The sequence below is a fragment of the Suncus etruscus genome, chromosome 1 (genome assembly GCF_024139225.1).
Source record: "Suncus etruscus isolate mSunEtr1 chromosome 1, mSunEtr1.pri.cur, whole genome shotgun sequence".
Classification (NCBI taxonomy): domain Eukaryota; kingdom Metazoa; phylum Chordata; class Mammalia; order Eulipotyphla; family Soricidae; genus Suncus; species Suncus etruscus.
The window spans coordinates 2050727-2070078 of record NC_064848.1 but is presented as its reverse complement, the minus strand read 5'-3'; the positions used below and the strand labels follow the sequence as shown (position 1 = coordinate 2070078).

General features: G+C 38.6%; 1 protein-coding gene across 1 annotated transcript in view; it reads left to right on the top strand.

Annotated features, from left to right (window-relative positions):
• Positions 1 to 19352, top strand: part of SCAPER (S-phase cyclin A associated protein in the ER) — a 390328-nt gene that overhangs the window by 26257 nt on the left and 344719 nt on the right. Inside the window, 1 exon segment of the mRNA XM_049778585.1 lies at positions 17729 to 17829. Coding sequence (XP_049634542.1) covers positions 17729 to 17829 — 101 coding nt within the window.

Below are 19352 nucleotides of genomic sequence, written 5' to 3'. Positions count from 1 at the left end.
AGATAATTCCCTAGAATTTGCTTATTATATTATTTCTTGCAGTGAGTAGCTTTACTTAGAGATAGTTTTTTTTAAGGATGCATTATTTTGGAGAGGGTAGATATTTGCTTTAAGATGAGGTATTGTAAATTCTGTTAAGTACTTTTGTCAGAAAATACCATGGCTACATGTTATATATTGGGCATTTGGGGGAAAAATTCTGCCCAATTCATTCAAGCAAAAGAGCAATATTTGCTGACATGCTAGTAGCATTTCCAGGCATGGTATATTGCTTTCCTGTGGTTTGAATTTTTCTAGGTTCAGCACTTTGACATATATACCTAACCAATATTTGGTGAGTAAATAATGAAGTCTCAGATTTGTAAGTAAAGTTTTCAAATCCATCCCATCACATAATTATTCATGACTTTTTTTCCTCTGGAAGCTACTTTTCTTTAGACAGCTTTGCCTGCTACAAAGCTCTCATTTTTACCTAGTATCCTTGCTTTCATAACTAAATTAGTACAGAAATAGCATAATCCCTTTATGTCAGGCATTGATAGATGAAAATAGCCATCAGGTCCTCCATGTAGACTTTTAAAGTCTAGTAGCCCATCTCTTACTGTAGTTTTTATTAGATTATTTTCAGATATCCTTCATAAGTCAAGACTTTGTTTAGCCTCCTTCAATTAAAATTTAGCTTCCTTAAAATACTTAGAATGACTCATCGGTTACAGTTAGATTCTTGGGCACTAGTAACTGAAATAAATTCTGGCTGATTTAAGTAGAATGAAAATACTGGGAAAATATTGAATAGATCACAGAATCAATGGTCAGGCCACTGAATTAGGGATAGACAATATGTAGAAGCCAGTAAGATGTTGGAGATGCAACCGATAGATAGAAGATATGATTGTTTTTTAAACTATATAGCACTCATATCTTAATATTTCCTTGTTTGAGCAAAGTATCCTACAAGTTAGTTTGATTGCTTAAGTCACAATCTTGTTTTTGTGCTTTTTTTGTAGGAAGGGAGGGGATTGAGGATTGCTTCTGACAATCTACGCATATAGGATCTCAGGCCTCAGAAGTAGAAAGCAAGTGGAAATGCTGGTTAGCAATATCATGTTGAGAAACATATGGGTAATAAAGATTAAATACCCTGAGAGGAATTAGACTCATTTGACCCTTTGCTGGTTAGAGCTCCAGCATCATTTACTCATTCATTGGTTCATTCGTTCTGTTTTCTGGGAGTACTTAGAAGCACTGTACACTAATAGTGCAATTAAAATTATAATTTAAAATATCCATTCTTCAGGGCTAGAGTGATAATACAGTGAATAGGATATTTGCCTTGCATATGGCCAACCTGGGTTCGATCCTTAGGATCTCATACTGAGTTTACCATAAATAATTCCTGAGTGTAGTAGAGCCAGGAGTAACCCCTGAACATCGCCAGGTGTACCCCCCTCCAACAGCCCACACCTCAAGTAATGCGTAACTTAAATCGTTTTATTAGTGATTTTTTTCTAAATATTTTAGGCAAAAATAATGCCAGCATCTTATATTAGAAGCCACTTTCTCTTGTCAATATAAATGTAAAAAAATGTAAAATATAAAGTACTAAAAACGATATCCAGTGGAATACAGTATTATAAACCATGACCCATTGAAATGTTCTAGAAATGCAATGATGGCTAAGCATAAGAACATTAATCTTTGTAACCCACCATATTAATAGAAAGAAGGGAAATAAATCCACATTGTATAGAAAAATAATTTGGCAATTTCCAATACCTTTTCATGATAAAAACATATAGTTAACAGGGACTATCAAGGACTGCATGAACTTTATAAAGAAAGAACATTGTTGCTGTTATACTTAATGGTCAGATTGAAAGCTCTCTCCACTCAGGACCTCATACAAAACAATGATATTGGCTCTGACCACTTCCATTCAGACTTTTACTGTTGGTTCTAGCCAGGGCACTTAGACAAGAAAAACAAACAGAAATTATTCAGGTGGAAAGTAAAAAGTAAAACTATATTTGCAGATGGCATGCTTTTTTTTTAAAATAGGAAACTCTAGAGAATCTTGCATACACATACACATAACTGCTAGAATGAATAGTTTTAGCAAGATTGTATGTAGAATCTAAGATCAGTGCATAAAGTCATTTGTTCTTCTGTGACTTTTTATCTTTTGTACATTATGAGTGAAGACTCCAAAAATGAACTTGAATTAACACAAAGTTTTACTATAATGACAACAAAAAGAAGTAAACATTTAAAAATAAACTTAAGTGAAGAAACACAAGACCCACATACTGAAAATTACAGGATGAAGGAAATAAAAAACCTAATTAGAGGAGAAGCTGTATGAAGTCATTTTTTATTGTAAGAATTTATTCAAGAGACAAAATTGATTAACATAATGAGGTAAACTAACATAACATAATATAGTGACATAACATAACATATAATATAATTGATATAATAATACACGTAAGTCAAAGGAAGTTTCTAATTAAAAACACATTTTTTTCATAATGGCTTACATATCTTTCACAGTAGTATTTTAGATACATATTAACAATTGAGTCAGGGGAATACCCATCATCAATTATGTCCTCCCCCCATTTCAGTTCCCTTTCTACAACCCATATACCCCACCATCGCCCCCCAGGCTGCTAGAGTAGGTGGACCCCTCTTTGTCTGGCTTACTATTAATGATCACATATTTGTTTGGTCCTGGAACCCTCCCTTGTTTCCCCCTCTATTTAAGAGGCAGAGCTTGAAAAATCGAGGTATGTGGTTTTGTTTGAAGGAAAGAAAAACAATAGATTGGGGTACAAAATAAGAGGAAAAAAAAAGAAGTCAAAAGTCAAATACGCTGAAAATGGGCAGAGTCCCTCTAGAGGCTTCCAACCTCAGTTTGAGAGAGGACGTGAAAAAGGTAATTGAAATACCACAACAATACAGAAAAAAATATCGAATTAAATAATTGGTGAACACTACAGCAATAAAGACAGGCACCACACAATAGTCTCGGTTCTGAAATCAAATCATGCTCGAGTGCAAAAAAGAAAAAGACAAGACAAAATAAAATAAAATAATATTGGAGACATCAACCGTTATCTCCACACCAAAATAAAGATGTCAAAAAAAAACCCGATCAATCGATAAATAAACATGTGGAAAAATGATAGTTTTGTGCTTTTTTCCCCTCCTTTTCTTTATCCCCCTGCATAAGCACAGTAACTATTGGGGATATTGTAGAGGGAATTCCCTTGACCTAGGAGATACAGGGTTTCTCCAAATCCTTAAGTATACTGTCATGGGGTTAACTCTAGACTCCTTGCATGATCATTTACTCTCCCCTTGCTGCTTTCATGGTGTGTGGAAGACTTCTGCTTTGTCTTGGATGGTAAAATCAGACCTCTGTGTCTAGAGATCTTGGTGGCTGTGCAGCTCAGGGAATGGAGTTTATGAAGTCTTTCTTTGTGGTTCTAGCAGTTATGCTTCTTCAGTGTCGTTTTAATCCATCTTTTGTAGTTGGTATTCTTGGTCGTTATGTTGCTCCTAGACTGGAGCCTGGGATAAAGTCTTTCGTTATGTTTCCAGAAGACCTGTTCAGTTGCGGTTGTCTCAGTCAGACTTCTGGAATTGGAGATCTTGTTTGTTGAACAGATTGTATACCAAAAGCTAGGCTAGAGCTTTTTGTTGCTGCTGTTATTGTTGTTGGTCCCTGGACGCATACTCTCCAGTCTTGGTTGCAACAACCAGTAGTCTGTATATAGTGACGTTGGCTTTTGCACAGATCAAATGGTGACCTGTTTTCTGATTTTGTCTTATCGATAGCTGATGAGGAAGGACAACTTGCTCTTAGATCAAGTTGTTCCCATTTCCTCCTTGTCAGGTTATCAATTTAGGACTGGCTCATGTTGGTGTCAGAGCAGCATTGTAAATGCCCTGGGGGGGATTTGGTTCCTGGAGCTTTTGTGGAGAACTCTGTCCTATCTATGTCTGGGATCCAGGAGTTAAGGCTGAATGGTCAGTGTCTAGTTCCCTGGAGCCTAAGTTGTTTCCACATGACATACATTCAGGATGGGAGATGTCCCTGTGTTGTAAACAAGTATGAGTTCTTATCCCTAGTAGATAAGAGCCTGTTTTTATATGTACAATTTCCCCTTTGTTTAATATGTCTTTGCAGGAGGAAGTAGTGCTACATTATATTGCTGGTGGATTTGGGGGGTGGAGAGAAAAGAAACCAGACTCCCGACAAAAACTAAGAATATATATGCTCACACATATCTAAAGAAAAAATGTTTCTTTTTTAAAAAAAAGAGAGATAGCACAGCGGCGTTTGCCTTGCAAGCAGCCGATCCAGGACCTAAGGTGGTTGGTTTGAATCCCGGTGTCCCATATGGTTCCCTGTGCCTGCCAGGAGCTATTTCTGAACAGACAGCCAGGAGTAATTCCTGAGCACCGCCACCGCCAGGTGGCCCAAAAAAAAAAAAAAAAAAAAAAAAAGAAGATTAAATAGAAGATGTAATTAAAGGGATAAAGTGGGGCCAGGAGAGATAGCATGGAGATCAGGCGTCTGTCCTTTCTGTAGAAGGGCGGTGGCTCAGAACCCTGCATCCCATATGGTTCCCTGTGCCCACCAGGGACGTTCTCCAAGCATAGAGGCAGGAGCACCCTCCGAGCGCTGCCAGGAGTGACCCAAAAGAAGCAAAAACAAATCAAATCAAATAAAAAACTAAAGCAAGACAAAATAAACAAAAGAAACTAACAAGAATAAAAAAGAAAAGAAAAAAAAAACAAAGAAAAAGGGGAGAAAGTGATACAGGAGATCACTTTACATTTGGGGAGAAACAGGTAGTGTTATATAGGTCTATACTTATGATAAAAGAATAGGGTTCCCCTTTGTCTTTTGAGATTTTCTTGTGAGGTGTGGGGTCCAGTCAGGGAGGTCTTGGGTAGAGTTCTTGCAGTGGGGGTCCTTTGGAGCTAGTTCTGGTATCAAGCCACAGTCCACATTAGGGAGAGGTGATTAGGAGGGCCACACTGCATGAGTCTGTTGGGGTGTTGGTTATATTTTCTTGTCGGGAGCGAGGTGAGAGCTTGAGTTGGTGTCTCTTCACTTGGGTACTGGCTCGTTGTGGTAGGAGGTCTTTCTTGGTGCCTAGTGGATTAAGAGCTGAGGGTGAAGAGTTAGAGTGTGGTGGGGATATCGGGGGTGGGATTGAGGGCTGAAGGAATAGTCAGATTTCTGGAAGAGGGGGAGGGGTTACATATGGTATAGGTATGAGTTGTTTGTGGTTTAGGTTTGTCTCTTAAGGAGAATTCCTGTCTCTGTGTGCTCCTTCACACATATAAACATATAGAAGTTAGCTTAGGTGTATATTAATATAGAGAAGTGTGGAATGCAAGAGGTGTGCTGAGTACTTGTAAGGAAAGGAAACTAATAGATCAACTTTTGGGTATGTATAGGTTTCGTGTCTCTAGTACTGACCATTATGTTAGTGAGGTCTATCTATATAGGTGTTTACCCTTTTCAGTTTTGTCCACAACACCCTATATGTCAGCATTCCTTTCCTATAGAGGAGGTAACCATGCGGTTTTTATTTGACATAGATTGAGTTGATGATAGTGAGGAGGAGAAGGTGGAAGAAGAGGGAGACAAGAAGAATAGGAAAACAAGACAAAACAAAACAAACCAACAATCAAACACCAAAAACAACAAAAATACGAAGTAATGAGAAGAGAGGCTATAAGAGCAAGGGCATGTTGGTTTGGTTGAAAGGGTTCGATGCTTGGGCCCTGTGGTAAAAATCTGTAGGTCTCGGTTGTTGCTTCAGTGATCTGGCTGGTCCTATGCTTCAGATCCTAAAAGAAGGCATAATCTAGAGATAAAGGGTATGTTAAAGAGTTTTATCTGGCCATTTTCATGCTTCAAGCAGAGTATGGTGCCTCGTGTGACTGAGCACCGAGGTACCACCATAGGATGTTCACACTTTGTATCCAGAAACCCCTATGGACAGAAAAACTGAGAGGTTATTTTAAATGTGGTAAGGTTAAGTCATTCAAATATAATGTTTTGAAGTGTTTCCATTGGACTCAATAAGTTCCCATCATAATCTTTACCTGTAATCTATGATCCCTAGTAAATTATTATGGGCCTTTGTAGTAAAACGATAATTACATATCTGTTCTCTCTATGCTGCTGTTTCTGTTGCTCATTTCTTTATGATATAATGTGTAGTCGGACTTTGTGTTGTTTTTCTCCCCTTTGTTTTGGGCTATACTCCCCAGTATATGGTGATTATTACTGTGTTTGAGGTTCCTATCTTGTTACACCCTGTTTTGGATGTATATCTGGTGTATATTCTAGGTACTTCAGAATAGTGCTATCATTCTGTGTTTATCTTTCGTCTTCTGGCTTGCTTCATTTAACATAATATGTTCTAGGTCCATCCACGTTGCTGCAAAGTCTGTGATTGTATCATTTCTGACTGTCGTGTAGTATTCCATTGTGTATAGATACCACATCTTAATGATCCACTCATCTGTTGTTGGACATCTAGGTTGATTCCAAGACTTGGCTATTATACTGAGTGCTGCGATAAATAGTGGGGTGCACACATACTTTGGGATGAATGTCCCTCCGACTTGTGGGTAGATACCTAGGAGAGCGATTGCTGGGTCAAATGGAAGCTCAATTATGAGTTCCTTGAGCACTCTCCAGACTGTTCTCCATAGGTGTTGGACTAGGGGGCATTCCCATCAGCAGTGGATGAGAGTGCCTTTCATACCGCATCCCTGCCAACACAAATTGTTCCCATTATTTTTGATGTGAGCCATCCTCACTGGTGTAAGGTGGTACCTCATTGTTGTCTTGATTTGGATTTCCCTAATGATGAGGGAAGGTGAGCATGTTTTCATGTGTTTGTTGGCCATCTTTTGGTCTTCCTCGGAGAAGTGTCTATTCATTTCATCTCCCCATTTTTCTATGGCTTTATTTGGTTTTGGGGGACTCAGCTTTCTGAGTGCTTTGTATATTCTGATTATCAGCCCTTTATCTGATGTATTCAGTGCGAAAATTTTTTCCCATTCAGTTAGCTGTCTTCTTGTCTTAAGTTGGGTTTTCTTCATCTTGCAGAAGCTTCTCAGTTTGATGTAATCCCATTTGTTTATGTTTGATGCTAAAATCCTTGCCATTGGTGTTCCATCCTCGAAGACTTTTTAATATAGGTCTTCGAGTGTTCTTCTGCCTATTTTTCCTCAATAAACCTTATAGATTCTGATCTAATTTCAAGGTCTTTAATCCATTTTGAGTTGACTTTTGTATAAGGAGTGAGGTATGGGTCAATTTTCAGTTTCTTACAGATGGTTTTCCAGTTGTACCAACACCATTTGTTGAAGAGACTTTCTTTGTTCCATTTCAAGTTCTTGGCTCTATTGTAAAATATTAGTTGACTGTATATCTGGGGGTTTATGTCTGGAAATTCTGTTCTAACCCACTGGTCTGAGGCTCTGTTTTTGTTCCAGTACCATGTTGTTTTGATCACGATGGCTCAGGGGTCCTCAAACTTTTTAAACAGGGGCTAGTTCACTGTCCCTCAGACAATTGGAGGGTCTGACTATAGTAAAAACAAAACTTATGAACGAAATCTTATGCACACTGCATAGATCTTATTTTGCAATGAAGAAACAAAACAGATACAAATACAATATGTGTCCTGCGGGCCATAGTTTGAGGACCACTGCATGGCTTTATAGTATAGCTTCAGATTACGTAAAGAAATGCCACCCAACTTCTTGTTTTTCAGTATCTGTTTGGCTATCCTGGGTCTTTTGTGGTTTCAGATGAATTTTATGATTGATTGTTCTATTTTTTTTTTTGGTTTTTGGACCACACCCGGTGTTGCTCAGGGGTTACTCCTGGCTGTCTGCTCAGAAATAGCTCCTGGCAGGCACGGAGGACCATATGGGACACTGGGATTCGAACCAACCACCTTTGGTCCTGGATCGGCTGCTTGCAAAGCAAACACCGCTGTGCTATCTCTTCGGGCCCTTTATTTTATTTTATTTTATTTTATTTTATTTTATTTTATTTTATTTTTCTATCGGTTTAAGTCTTGAAAGAATGAAGCATGGATTTGGATGGGGATTGCATTAAATCTATATAGAAGTTTGGGTAGGATTATCATTTTGATTATGTTGATTCTACCTACCCATGAGCATGGGGTGTTTTTTTATTTCCTTAGATCCTCTTCATTTTCTTTCTGAAGTGTTTTTGAAATTTCCCTGGTATAAATCCTTCACTTCCCTTGTAAGGTTGATTCCTAGGTACTTGATATTTTTTGAAACTATTTTAAATGGAATTGTATTTTTAATCTCTCTCTCCTCAGCTTTGTTATTTATATAGAGAAACGCTACTGCCTTTTGTGTATTGACTTTGTGTATTAACTTTGCTGTAATGGTTAATTGTTTCTAGGAGTTTTACAGTGGACTCTTTAGGGTTTTTCATATATATCATCGTATCGTCTGCAAAAAGAGATAGTTTGAGTTCCTCTTTCCCAATTTGGATCCCTTTGATTCCCTTCTCTTGTCTGATTGCTATTGCAAGGACTTCTAAGATTATATTGAATAAGAGTGAAGAGAGTGGACAGCCTTGCCTAGTTCCTGACCTTAGTGGAAATGCTTCTAGTTTTTTGCCATTAAGGATAATGTTGGCTCTGGGCTTTTCATAGATTGCTGTAACTATCTTAAGGAAGGTTCCTTCTAATCCTATTTTGCTAAGTGTCTTCAACATGAAAGGGTGTTGGGTTTTGTTAAACGCCTTCTCTGCATCGATTGATACGATCATGTGGTTTTTGATTTTCTTGTTGTTGATGTGATGTATGATGTTGATTTTGCGTATGTTGAACCAACCTTGCATTCCTGGGATAAAAATGGTGTATGATCTTTTTGATGAAGTGCTGGATTCGGTTTGCTAAGATTTTGTTGAGTATCTTTGCATCTATGTTCATTAGAGAGATTGGTCTTAGTTTTCTTTCTTGGTGGTGTCTTTGCCATCTTTGGGAATGAGTGTGATATTAGTCTCATAAAAGGAGTTGGGAAGAATTCCTGTTTTTTTTTTTGATGGTTTGGAAGAGCCTGTGGAAAAGTGGCAGTAAGTCTTCTCGGAATGTTTGATAGAATTCACCTGTAAATCCATCTGGGTCTGGACTTTTGTTCTTAGGTAGTTTCTTAATTACATCATCAATTTCCTCTGAAGTGATTGGTCTGTTTAGGCTTTCTAGGTCTTCCTTTTCCAGTCTCGGGAGATGGTAATTTTCCAGGAATCTGTCTATTTCTACTAGGTTCTTAGCCTAACTGAGTATAGTTGTTCATAATACAATCTCATGGTATGTTGTATTTCTTGGGGTTCTGTTGTAATCTCTCCCCCTTTCATTTGTGATTCTACTGATTTGGATGTTTTCCCTCTTTTTTTTTTTTTTTTTTGGTGAGTTTTGCCAGTGGTTTTTCTATCTTGTTTATTTTTTCGAAAAACCAACTCTCGGACTCATTGATTTTTTTGTATTGTTTTCTTAGTTTCTATGTTGTTTATTTCTGTTCTGGTTTTTACTATTTCTTGCCGTTTGGTTGGGGTTGGATTTCTTTGCTGCTGTTGTTCCAAATCCTTGAGATGATCCTTTAAACTGTTGATTTTGTCATTTTCCTCTTTCTTGACATAGGCCTGTATTGCTATGAGTTTCCCTCTAATTACTGCTTTTGCTGTGTCCCACAAATTTTGACAAGTTGTCTCTTCATTATCGTTTGTCTCAAGGAATCTTTTTATTTCTTTCTTGGTTTGCTCTTTGATCCAGCTATTTTTGAGCAGTGTGTTGTTTAATCTCCAGGTATTAGTTTTTCTCCATTGCTGCTTCTTGCAATTAATTTTGACCTCTGTTGCATAGTGATCTGATAGGGTGCTTTTAATGATCCTTACATTTGTGGTCTTAGATAGGCTTGATTTGTATCCTAAGACATGGTCTATTCTGGAGAAGGTTCCATGAGGGCTTGAGAAGAACGTGTATTCTGTTTTGTATGAAGTCATTTACTGGAATATTTATTATTAAGAGATGATAGTATTTTCCAGAGCAAAATGTATATTAAGCTAAATCTCTGTTAGAATTACTTTAAATTTTTGCTTCCAAATGGTGCTCAAGAGGCCCAGGGTCCACTCTGAGCCATTCTTATTTTTTAAATAAAAAAAATTAAAATAATTTCTTTATTTGAGCACTGTGGTTATAAAATATTTGTAGTTGGGTTTCAGTCATAGAATATCCCCCCACTATATGCAACTTTCTTGCCACCTCCTCTCCCACCCACTGCCTGTCTTCAAGATAGGCATTCTATTTCTCTCTCTCTCTCACTATCATTGTCATGGTAGTTGTTAGTGAAGTTATTTCTCTAAATATGCTCACCACTCTTTGTGGTAAGCTTCATATCATGATCTGATCCTCTTGGACCTCATCTCGATTGTCTCTGGGTATTATTATCATATTGCCTTTTATTTTTCTTATATCCCACAGACGAGTAAGACTAGTCTGTGTCTGTCTTTCTCTGACTTATTTCACTCAGTATAATAGTTTCTATGTCCATCTATGTTTAGGAAAATTTCATGACTTCATTTTTCCTGACATCTGCATAGTATTCAATTATGTATATATACAACAGTTTCTTTAGCCACTCATCTATTGTCAGGCATCTGGGTTGTTTCCAGATTCTGGCTATTGTAAATAGCACTGCAATGAATATAGGTGTGGCAGACAGCATTTTTGTATTGTGTTTTTGTGTTCCTAGGGTATATCCCTAGGAGTGGTATTGCTGGATCATATGGGAGCTTAATTTTCAGTTTTTTTGAGGAGTATTCATATTGTTTTCCAGAAAGGTTAGACTAAATGGCATTTCCACCAGCACTGAATGAGAGTCCCTTTCTCTACACCAAACACTGGTTGTTCTTTTTTATTCCCAACATAATTAAGATTTTTTATTAATATCTTTATTTAAATACCTTAATTACAAATATAATTATTGTTGAATTTCAGTCATGTAAAGAATACCTCCCCCTTCACCAGTGCAACATTCTCATCACCAATGTCCCAAATCCCCCTCCTCCCCACCCCACTCCCACCTGTATTCTAGACAGGCTTTCTACTTCCCTCATTCATTCACTTTGTTATGTTAGTTTTCAATGTATTTATTTCTCTAACTGCACTCATCGCTCTTTGTGGCGAGCTTCAATTTTGTGAGCTGGACCTTCCAGCGCTCCTCTCTTTTGTCTCTGAGATTATTGCAAAAATGCTTTTTATTTTTCTTAAAACCCATAGATGAATGAAACTATTCTGCGTCTGTCTCTCTCCCTCTGATTTGTTTCACTCAGCATAATAGATTCCCTGTACATCCATGTATAGGAAAATTTTATGACTTCATCTCTCCTGTTGGCTGCATAATACCCCATTGTGTATATGTACCACCGTTTCTTTAACCATTCGTCTGTTGAATAGTTGTTGTTTCCAGAATCTGGCAATTGTAAATAGTGCTGCAATGAATATAGGTGTAAGGAAGGGATTTTTATGTTGTATTTTTGTGTTCTTAGGGTATATCTCTAGGAGTGGTATAGCTAGATGGTATGGGAGCTCAATTTCCAGTTTTTGAGGAATTTCCATATTGCTTTCCATAAAGGTGGAAAGAGTTCCTTTCCTCTCCCACATCCCTGCCAGCACTACTTGTTCTCGTTCTTTGTGATGTGCACCAATCTCTGTGGTGTGAGATGGTACCTCATAGTTGTTTTGGTTGTTCTTGTTCTTTTCCATGTGTGCTAGTCTCTATGGAGTGAGATGATACCTCATTGTTGTTTTGATTTGCATCCACTCTGAGCCATTCTTAAGGAATTCAGGGTTCATACTAAGGCCTGAAGATGTGGTATTGCTTATATTCTGCAGTGATGTGGGTTACTTGATCACCATGGCCACATTATTGTTTGGACCTTCCAGGACTATACCTGTAGCAGGTCTTGTAGTGCACAGGATTAGATCAGGACATTTTTGTACAGTCACTTTTGGATCCTTTATCAGAATTCTTAAGTTCCAGTTTTGTAGAAGTGTTCAAGGTGATACTCAATCTAAAAAACAAAACAAAAACTCCACACACACACACACACGGGGCAGAGAATTGCCAGAACAAGCTTAAAAAAAAGTCTGAGGACCCACTGAATTCAGAACTTATGGCAAATGCTTGCTCTTCAAGCCCATGTTCATTCTTAAATACCTTCTCTCTAAGTTATGTTTCAGTAGAATAACCTTGATTTATCAAAATAAATGAGTAGGGGCCAGACCCGTGGCGCAGGGTGTAAAGCCTTGCACGCACTAGCCTAGGACAGACTGCGGTTTGATCCCCCAGCATCCCATATGGTCCCACAAGCCAGGGACAATTTCTGAACATATAGCCAGGAGTAGCCCCTGAGCGTCACCGGGTGTGGCCCCCCAATCTCCCTCCTAAAACTCAAAATAAATGAGTAAGTAAGTAAAACCTTATTACCAAGCTACTACACAAAAGAATAGTGTGGTTGTTCCAGAGCAGGAGGACATGGAGGGGATAGAATTGGGACCCTGAAAATGAATTCACATATCTGTGGAACATGGTTTTTAAAAAAGGTGCTTAGACAGACTTTTTAATAGGGGGGAGAATAGTCTCACTCCTGATACAAAAATGAATTGAAATGGATCAGATAGATCTATGTATGAGTTAAACACATAAAATGTTGAGAGGCATAGTAAATCTTTATGATATTTGAAGAAGGCAACAGTTTCTTAGCTATAATAGTGAAAACACATGTGTTCAGTGAATACCAGGGTAAAGTGAAAGTCATCAAAATTAAAAATAACCTCTGTGAGAGAAAAAAATTTAAACCATATTTTTGGTCAGTCTTAGATTTCAAAAAGAAAGAATAACATATATTAAAATGAGCAAAGGATTTGAGGGACTGGAGGAAATAGTAACAGTGAGGTAGATTGTTTTTCTTGTACACAACAGACCTGGGTTTGATCCCCAGTGTACCATGTGACCAAGTTATCACTGCCAGGAGTGATTTCTGAGCACAGAACCAGGAGAGCCTCTTGGTTTGGCCTTCAGTCAAACAAATAAACAATAAAGAAGTGGACAAAGGATTTGAATAGGCAGTTCTTCACAAGAGATACATATGTATAATTAGCATAGGAAAGTATGCTTCTCATTTAGTCATCAGGGAAATGGCAAATCAAAAAGCACAGACATACTTTTTACCAAGAGTATTAGAAACGTCTGTTCACAGAAAACATAGTACACAATGTTAATAGCAGCATTATCCATAATAGAATGGAAATAATCAGGATATCCATCTACTAATGAATAAATACAAGTGTTTATTAAAATAATTATTTAATCATTAAATAGGAATAAAAGACTGATAAATACTGCCAGGTGGATTAACCTTGAAACATTTTGATTCAATGCTGATAATGTCTCTACATAATTATTTAGTGAATTAAAATTGCTGGATATGAGTTCAAATTACAAAGTCAACAGTAACAGAAAAATAAATGTTAAACAGGTTCTTTTTTTTTGTTTGTTTGTTTTTGTTTTTGGGCCACACCCAGCATTGTTCAGAGGTTACTCCTGGCTGTCTGCTCAGAAATAGCTACTGGCAGGCACGGGGGACCCTATGGGACACTGGGATTCGAACCAACCACCTTTGGTCCTGGATTGGCTGCTTGCAAGGCAAACGCCGCTGTGCTATCTCCCCGGGCCCGTTAAACAGGTTCTTAAAGTTAAATCTAATAAAAGATGTATAATACCTTTACATATAAAATTATGATACACTATTGAAAATACTGAGTAAAAGATAAGTATACATAGATACCTATCTGTTCACAGAGCAAGATAATTTATGTTAGTTTTCTTCTAGTTGGCTGTAAAAATCAGTGCAGTTGCAGTGAAATTTCTTTTATTTATCCTGGAGAATTGATTTAGTTTTGAAATTTGTATGGAAAAGCAAAGGCAGGAATTAGCTTCAACAATGAAGAGGTCAGAGATAATAGTTGAGAGGTAGGGGAGGTGATGTGGAAAGCTGCTTTAAAAACCGAAAAGGAGAATCCTATAACTTAAAGAGTTGTTTCATATCTCATCATTAAAGAAAAATCCTGAGATAAAAGAAGCACTTGGAGACTGACAACCTTGTGATTTCAGTTCCCTGATAAGAAGGCTCTGAAAATCAGCTCTAGCCAGTTACTGGAGCATGTGTAGAACAGAACCCTGGCCCTAATTTCACTTTTCCTTTGTTAAGCTCCAAATACATTTTAACTCAGAGCATCCTGGTTGTAGTATCATGTGATTGGTACATGCAGCACATCACTGACATGTGGTTCTCATACTCAGGCTGTTTTTAACATTCCCCCAAGTCAGCTTATTCTGTACCTGCACCCATTTTAAAGTGATTTTGTTTTTGTTTTTTGTTTTTGTTCATATCCAGCAATGCTTAATCCTGGGGCTTACTCCTGGCTCTCAGTTCTGGCAGGAATCAATCATTCCTGGCAGGCTCAGGAGACCTTATGGGATACTTGGGATTGAACCTACACCAGTTGAGTGCAAAGCAATACTGAGTGCAAAGCTCTGGCTCCATTGTTTTATTAAAAATGATGTCCTTGGGGCCGGAGCAGTGGCGCAGCAGTAAGGCGTTTGCCTTGCATGAGTCTGATCTAGGATGGACCGCGGCTCGATCCCCTGCCATCTCATGGTCCCCCAAGCCAGGAGCGATAGAGTGCATAGCTCAGGAGTAACCCCTGAGTGTCACCAGGTGTGACCCAAAATAAAAAAAAAAAAGATGTCCTCACTCCCTGGTCCTTGTTTTTTGTTTGTTTGTTTTGTTTTTTTCTTGTAAGGAAGATGAGAACCTGGCATTTAGGTGATAGCAACTTTTCCTTTAATGGACTAAAGGCAGTTCAATTTGAATCCATCTGAGTTAACTTTGCTCCTCTGAGGATAGCAGGGGTTAATTCCCTTCCCGGAAGACTAGGTTTAGCAGGTGGCCTGATGCTCACTATGTATTGGGTTGTAGGGCATTTAGGCTATACCAGAACTCAATTGGGTCTTCCTCTATCCCTGTGAACACCTCCAGCATGCTCTCTGGCAGCAGATGGAGGATTTACTCTACTGGACTTTGAGATTTATTTTAGAGCTATAGCAACATAAGCTAGTTTGCTTTTGTTACCAAAAAGATCAGAGAAACTTCCCAAACAGACCAGTGCTCTAAAACAGTGTTTCTCAACTGATGCTGTTTGTGGCCTTTTTCTGACTTTGTTTCCTTTACATGGGCCCCTGTCCTGCTGGTTAGCCTCCTACTCTCATATTATGACCCCCATTATGTGATTGTCATTTGTGGCCACCTTGGAGCATTCTGGAGTTCTACAGGTAACTGTATAGTTCCAATTGAAAAAATGATGACGTAAAAGATGATATTGGAGAACATCATCCTAAACCAGTGGTAGGGAAAGATGACTTTGACATGACACAGCTGTACCAGTCTTTAGATAAAAGAGTCCAAGTTAGATTTCCACAGAAGTAGTAATTTATGGTCATCAAAAGCTTTCATTTCAGAGTATTAAATGTCAAGTGTATGTATGTAACCTGTGTAGCCAACAAAGGCCCATGATTTAAAAAATATAGACAACAATGCCAACATATCAGAAAGAAATGCCAATTATCCCTCCAGAAAAATGGAGAATATTCTTGAATAGGTGCTTTGCAAAAAGAGTCTGAACAAGTAAGCTAATAAAAAAGGTCAGAAAACTACTGGCAGGTGGTGAAATGGGTATTAATACCACAGTGAAACCCCACACATCAATCATCTAGAAAGGCTCAGGTTTAAAACAAAATCTTGGGAGTTGGGGCACAGGGATAAAACCCAAAACCCTTGTATGTGTGAAGATGTAGGTTTCATCCTTAACTCTAGTGTGTGTGTGTGTGTGTGTGTGTGTGTGTACACGTACGTACGTACCCAGGACCGACCCCGGTTTGATTTTCAGCATCCCATATGGGTGTGTGTGTGTGTGTGTGTGTAAGAAAAGAAGGGTTATAGTATAGTGACAGGGCTTTTGCCCGACCCCAGTTTGATTTTTGGCATCCCATATGGGTGTGTGTGTGTGTGTGTGTGTGTGTGTGTGTGTGTGTGTGTGTGTGTGTGTGTAAGAAAAGAAGGGCCATAGAAAAGAAGGGCCATAGTATAGTGACAGGGCTTTTGCCCGGTTTGATTTTTGGCATCGTGTGTGTGTGTGTGTGTGTGTGTGTGTGTGTGTGTGTGTGTGCGCACGCGCGCAAGCTCACAGCCTACCCAGGACCGACCCTGGTTTGATTTTCGGCATCCCATATGGTCTCCTGAGCCTGCCAGGAGCTTTTTCTGAGTGCAGAGCTAGGAGTAATCCCTGGGCACTGCCAGATATGGCCCAGAAACGAAAAAGAGAGAAGAAAAGAAAAAAACAAATGAAGAGTACCAGGCTTTTCTGACAGATTGAAATTGGGAGATTGAACAGTATAAGTATGAGACAAGTATAGATCTGGCAATTATTTGATAAAAGAGAAATTAAACACATAAATATAGTTGATAAACAGTAAATGGGATAAGTAAATAATCGTGCAGCAGCATGCTGTTTGAGCAGTGACCTTGGACAGCAGTGAGTTACAGGTACACTATGCAATATGATTGAACCTAGTAAAAAAGCCCAGAAGGAGCCACAAATAATACTCACCCTCAGTTCATTTATATAATATCTGATCAGGCAAAATCAAACAGAGATTATCTTTTAGTAGTGTAGGGTAGTGATTGGGGAAATTCCCAGTGAATTTAGAGGGATTGGTATTGTCATGGTTATGCTCTAGATGATGTTTGCTTGGATCTTGGCTTTCTAATTTTCTGTACATTTGTGTTTTGTAGTTTTGATCAATTTCCTATCGAACTTCCCAGGAAAAATTAGAAGCGGGCATTTTATGGAGTTCTTGAAAAGAAATATTAATACTATCTCCTGTAGTCTCTCATTCTTATTTATTGTTTCGGGCTGGCTGTGCTCAGGTCTTACTTTTGGCTCTATGCTTAGGGATCATTCCTGACAGTATTCTGCTGCTACATGCAGCTTTAGGATCAACCCAGGATAGCTGGACCCCTCAGGATTATTCTTTCATTGCCAAGTGGTGAGAATGAACAAAGCCTAAAAATAAAAAAATATATAATTAAATGTTGTGCCTTTATTTTATTTTAGTTTTAGTTTTTGGGCCATACCTGGTGATGATCAGGGGTACCCCTGGCTCTGCACTCAGGAGTCATCCTTGGTGGTGCTTGGAGAACCACATGGGGTGCCGAGGATTGCACCCAGATTGGCCACATGCAAGGCAAATGTCCTACCTCCTATGCTGTCTTTCCAGCCCACTGTTGCTTTTTTTAATGAGGAGGGAGGAATACTATAAAACTTACTAGTTCTCATGGTCTTCACTTTAAAGCTTTTAAAAACTTTAGATTGCAGTGATAGAAGCAGGCACTCTGATGGAGATTTATATGTTGTATGAGTGCAGTACTGTTATTAATATTATTGTAAATCATGGTGACTAAAATTTTTAAATACTTTTTAGACTCCATGTAATTTAATGTTTGTTTTTTAATTTAATTTAGGAGGTGCTAATGATGCTGGATAACTATGTTAGAGATTTCAAAGCATTGATTGACTGGATTCAGCTTCAGGAAAAGTTAGAGAAGACAGATGCTCAAAGCAGGTAATGAACTCTGTTTTGTATATTTAGAATTATATTTAGAATAGCCAACGGTTTAAAAAGCAGCTGACCTTCGTTTTATTTAAATTCTTAAATGTGGGAGCTGTGCCTCTGATTTAGTTCAGCAACAAATAATTTGTTGGGTGCAAATAACGTTGGACATCTACTCAGACAACATTTGAAACCAGGACATTTTTACTGCTCATGAGTTTGTAGTCGGGATGAAACAGAACCCTGTTATCATTGTCTACTGTGACACATGCTCAGAAAGACAGGCTGTGTCTCTGGGGCAAATGATCAGGAAGGGTTTTGGGGAGGTGGGAATGTGTAAAGGGTGTGTTTGAATAGGTGGTTTGCCTGGTCGATAAAGGAAGAAAATGGGTCAATTTTAGAAGTACAAGTCTGTGTAAAGGGAATGGAAAGTTGGGGAAGTTGTATTATTCCTGCTCAGTGGGGTAGACAGTGAGGAAAATCTATATACTTTGATTTGAATAATGAAAAATCAAAGCAACTTCACACACTTACATTTTGATCCAGCCCACATCTTGAGTACTATACACAAGGCTCTCAAAACTATTGTGGTGAAGTGAATGGCCACATTCCCTATCCTTGCCAAGATTAGAGACTGTCTACAGGAAAGAATGATATTCTCATCAAACTAGAAATGTGGGGCCAGGAAGAAGACACAGAGGGGTAGAGCACATGCCAGGCACGTGAATTTGGCCCCACCACTACATGGCCCTCTGAGCACCAGTGGGCCAGGACACTGAGCTGATGAGACTGCAAAGCCAGGCCAGATATTACTGGCAATAATCCTGGCCTTGAACATTTCTTGAAAGTTCCCCCAAACTTAACTTTCCACTGAAAAGCAGAAAGAAACCCAGTGTATTTTGGTAGTATAAAAAAATATACCACGGGTCAAAGTGTTAATACAGCAGGAATAATAAAGCACTTACCTTGTGTGTAGCTGGCCGGGGTCCGGTCCCTGACATCTCGTATGGGCCTCCATGTACATCTGGAGTAATTTCTGAGTGCAGAGCTCACCCCTGAGCATTATTGGGTGTAGCCCCAAAGCAAAGAAAAACCAAACAAACAAAAAATGTATCACTAAACTGGTGTGTGCTAAGTCCAGTGCTTACCCAAGGAGGCGATATTTAATTTGTGACTAAAATTTCAGATAGGCATTAGCTTGATCAAAGTGGAGAAAGGAGTTGGCCCAGACAGGAGGCAATGATCCTAGTAGCACCACAAGATCATGGTGGCTTCAAGGATTTTAGAGCACAATGAGGTGGAGGTGAAGCATGCTAGGGCAGTAATAGCCAGGCATTAGAGTTAGACTAGGACCAGGTTATGTAGGACTTTGTAGGCACAAAGAAAACTTCTGATTTTATTATTTTGAACGAGACATGATTTTTAGGTAAGAAACTGACATCAGATTTCTCTTTGAGAAGAGACTGTTCTAGCTGTAGTGAAGGAAGGTGAAGGAGCTACAGCTGTGAAGTTTATAGACGGACAGCTGAACACAC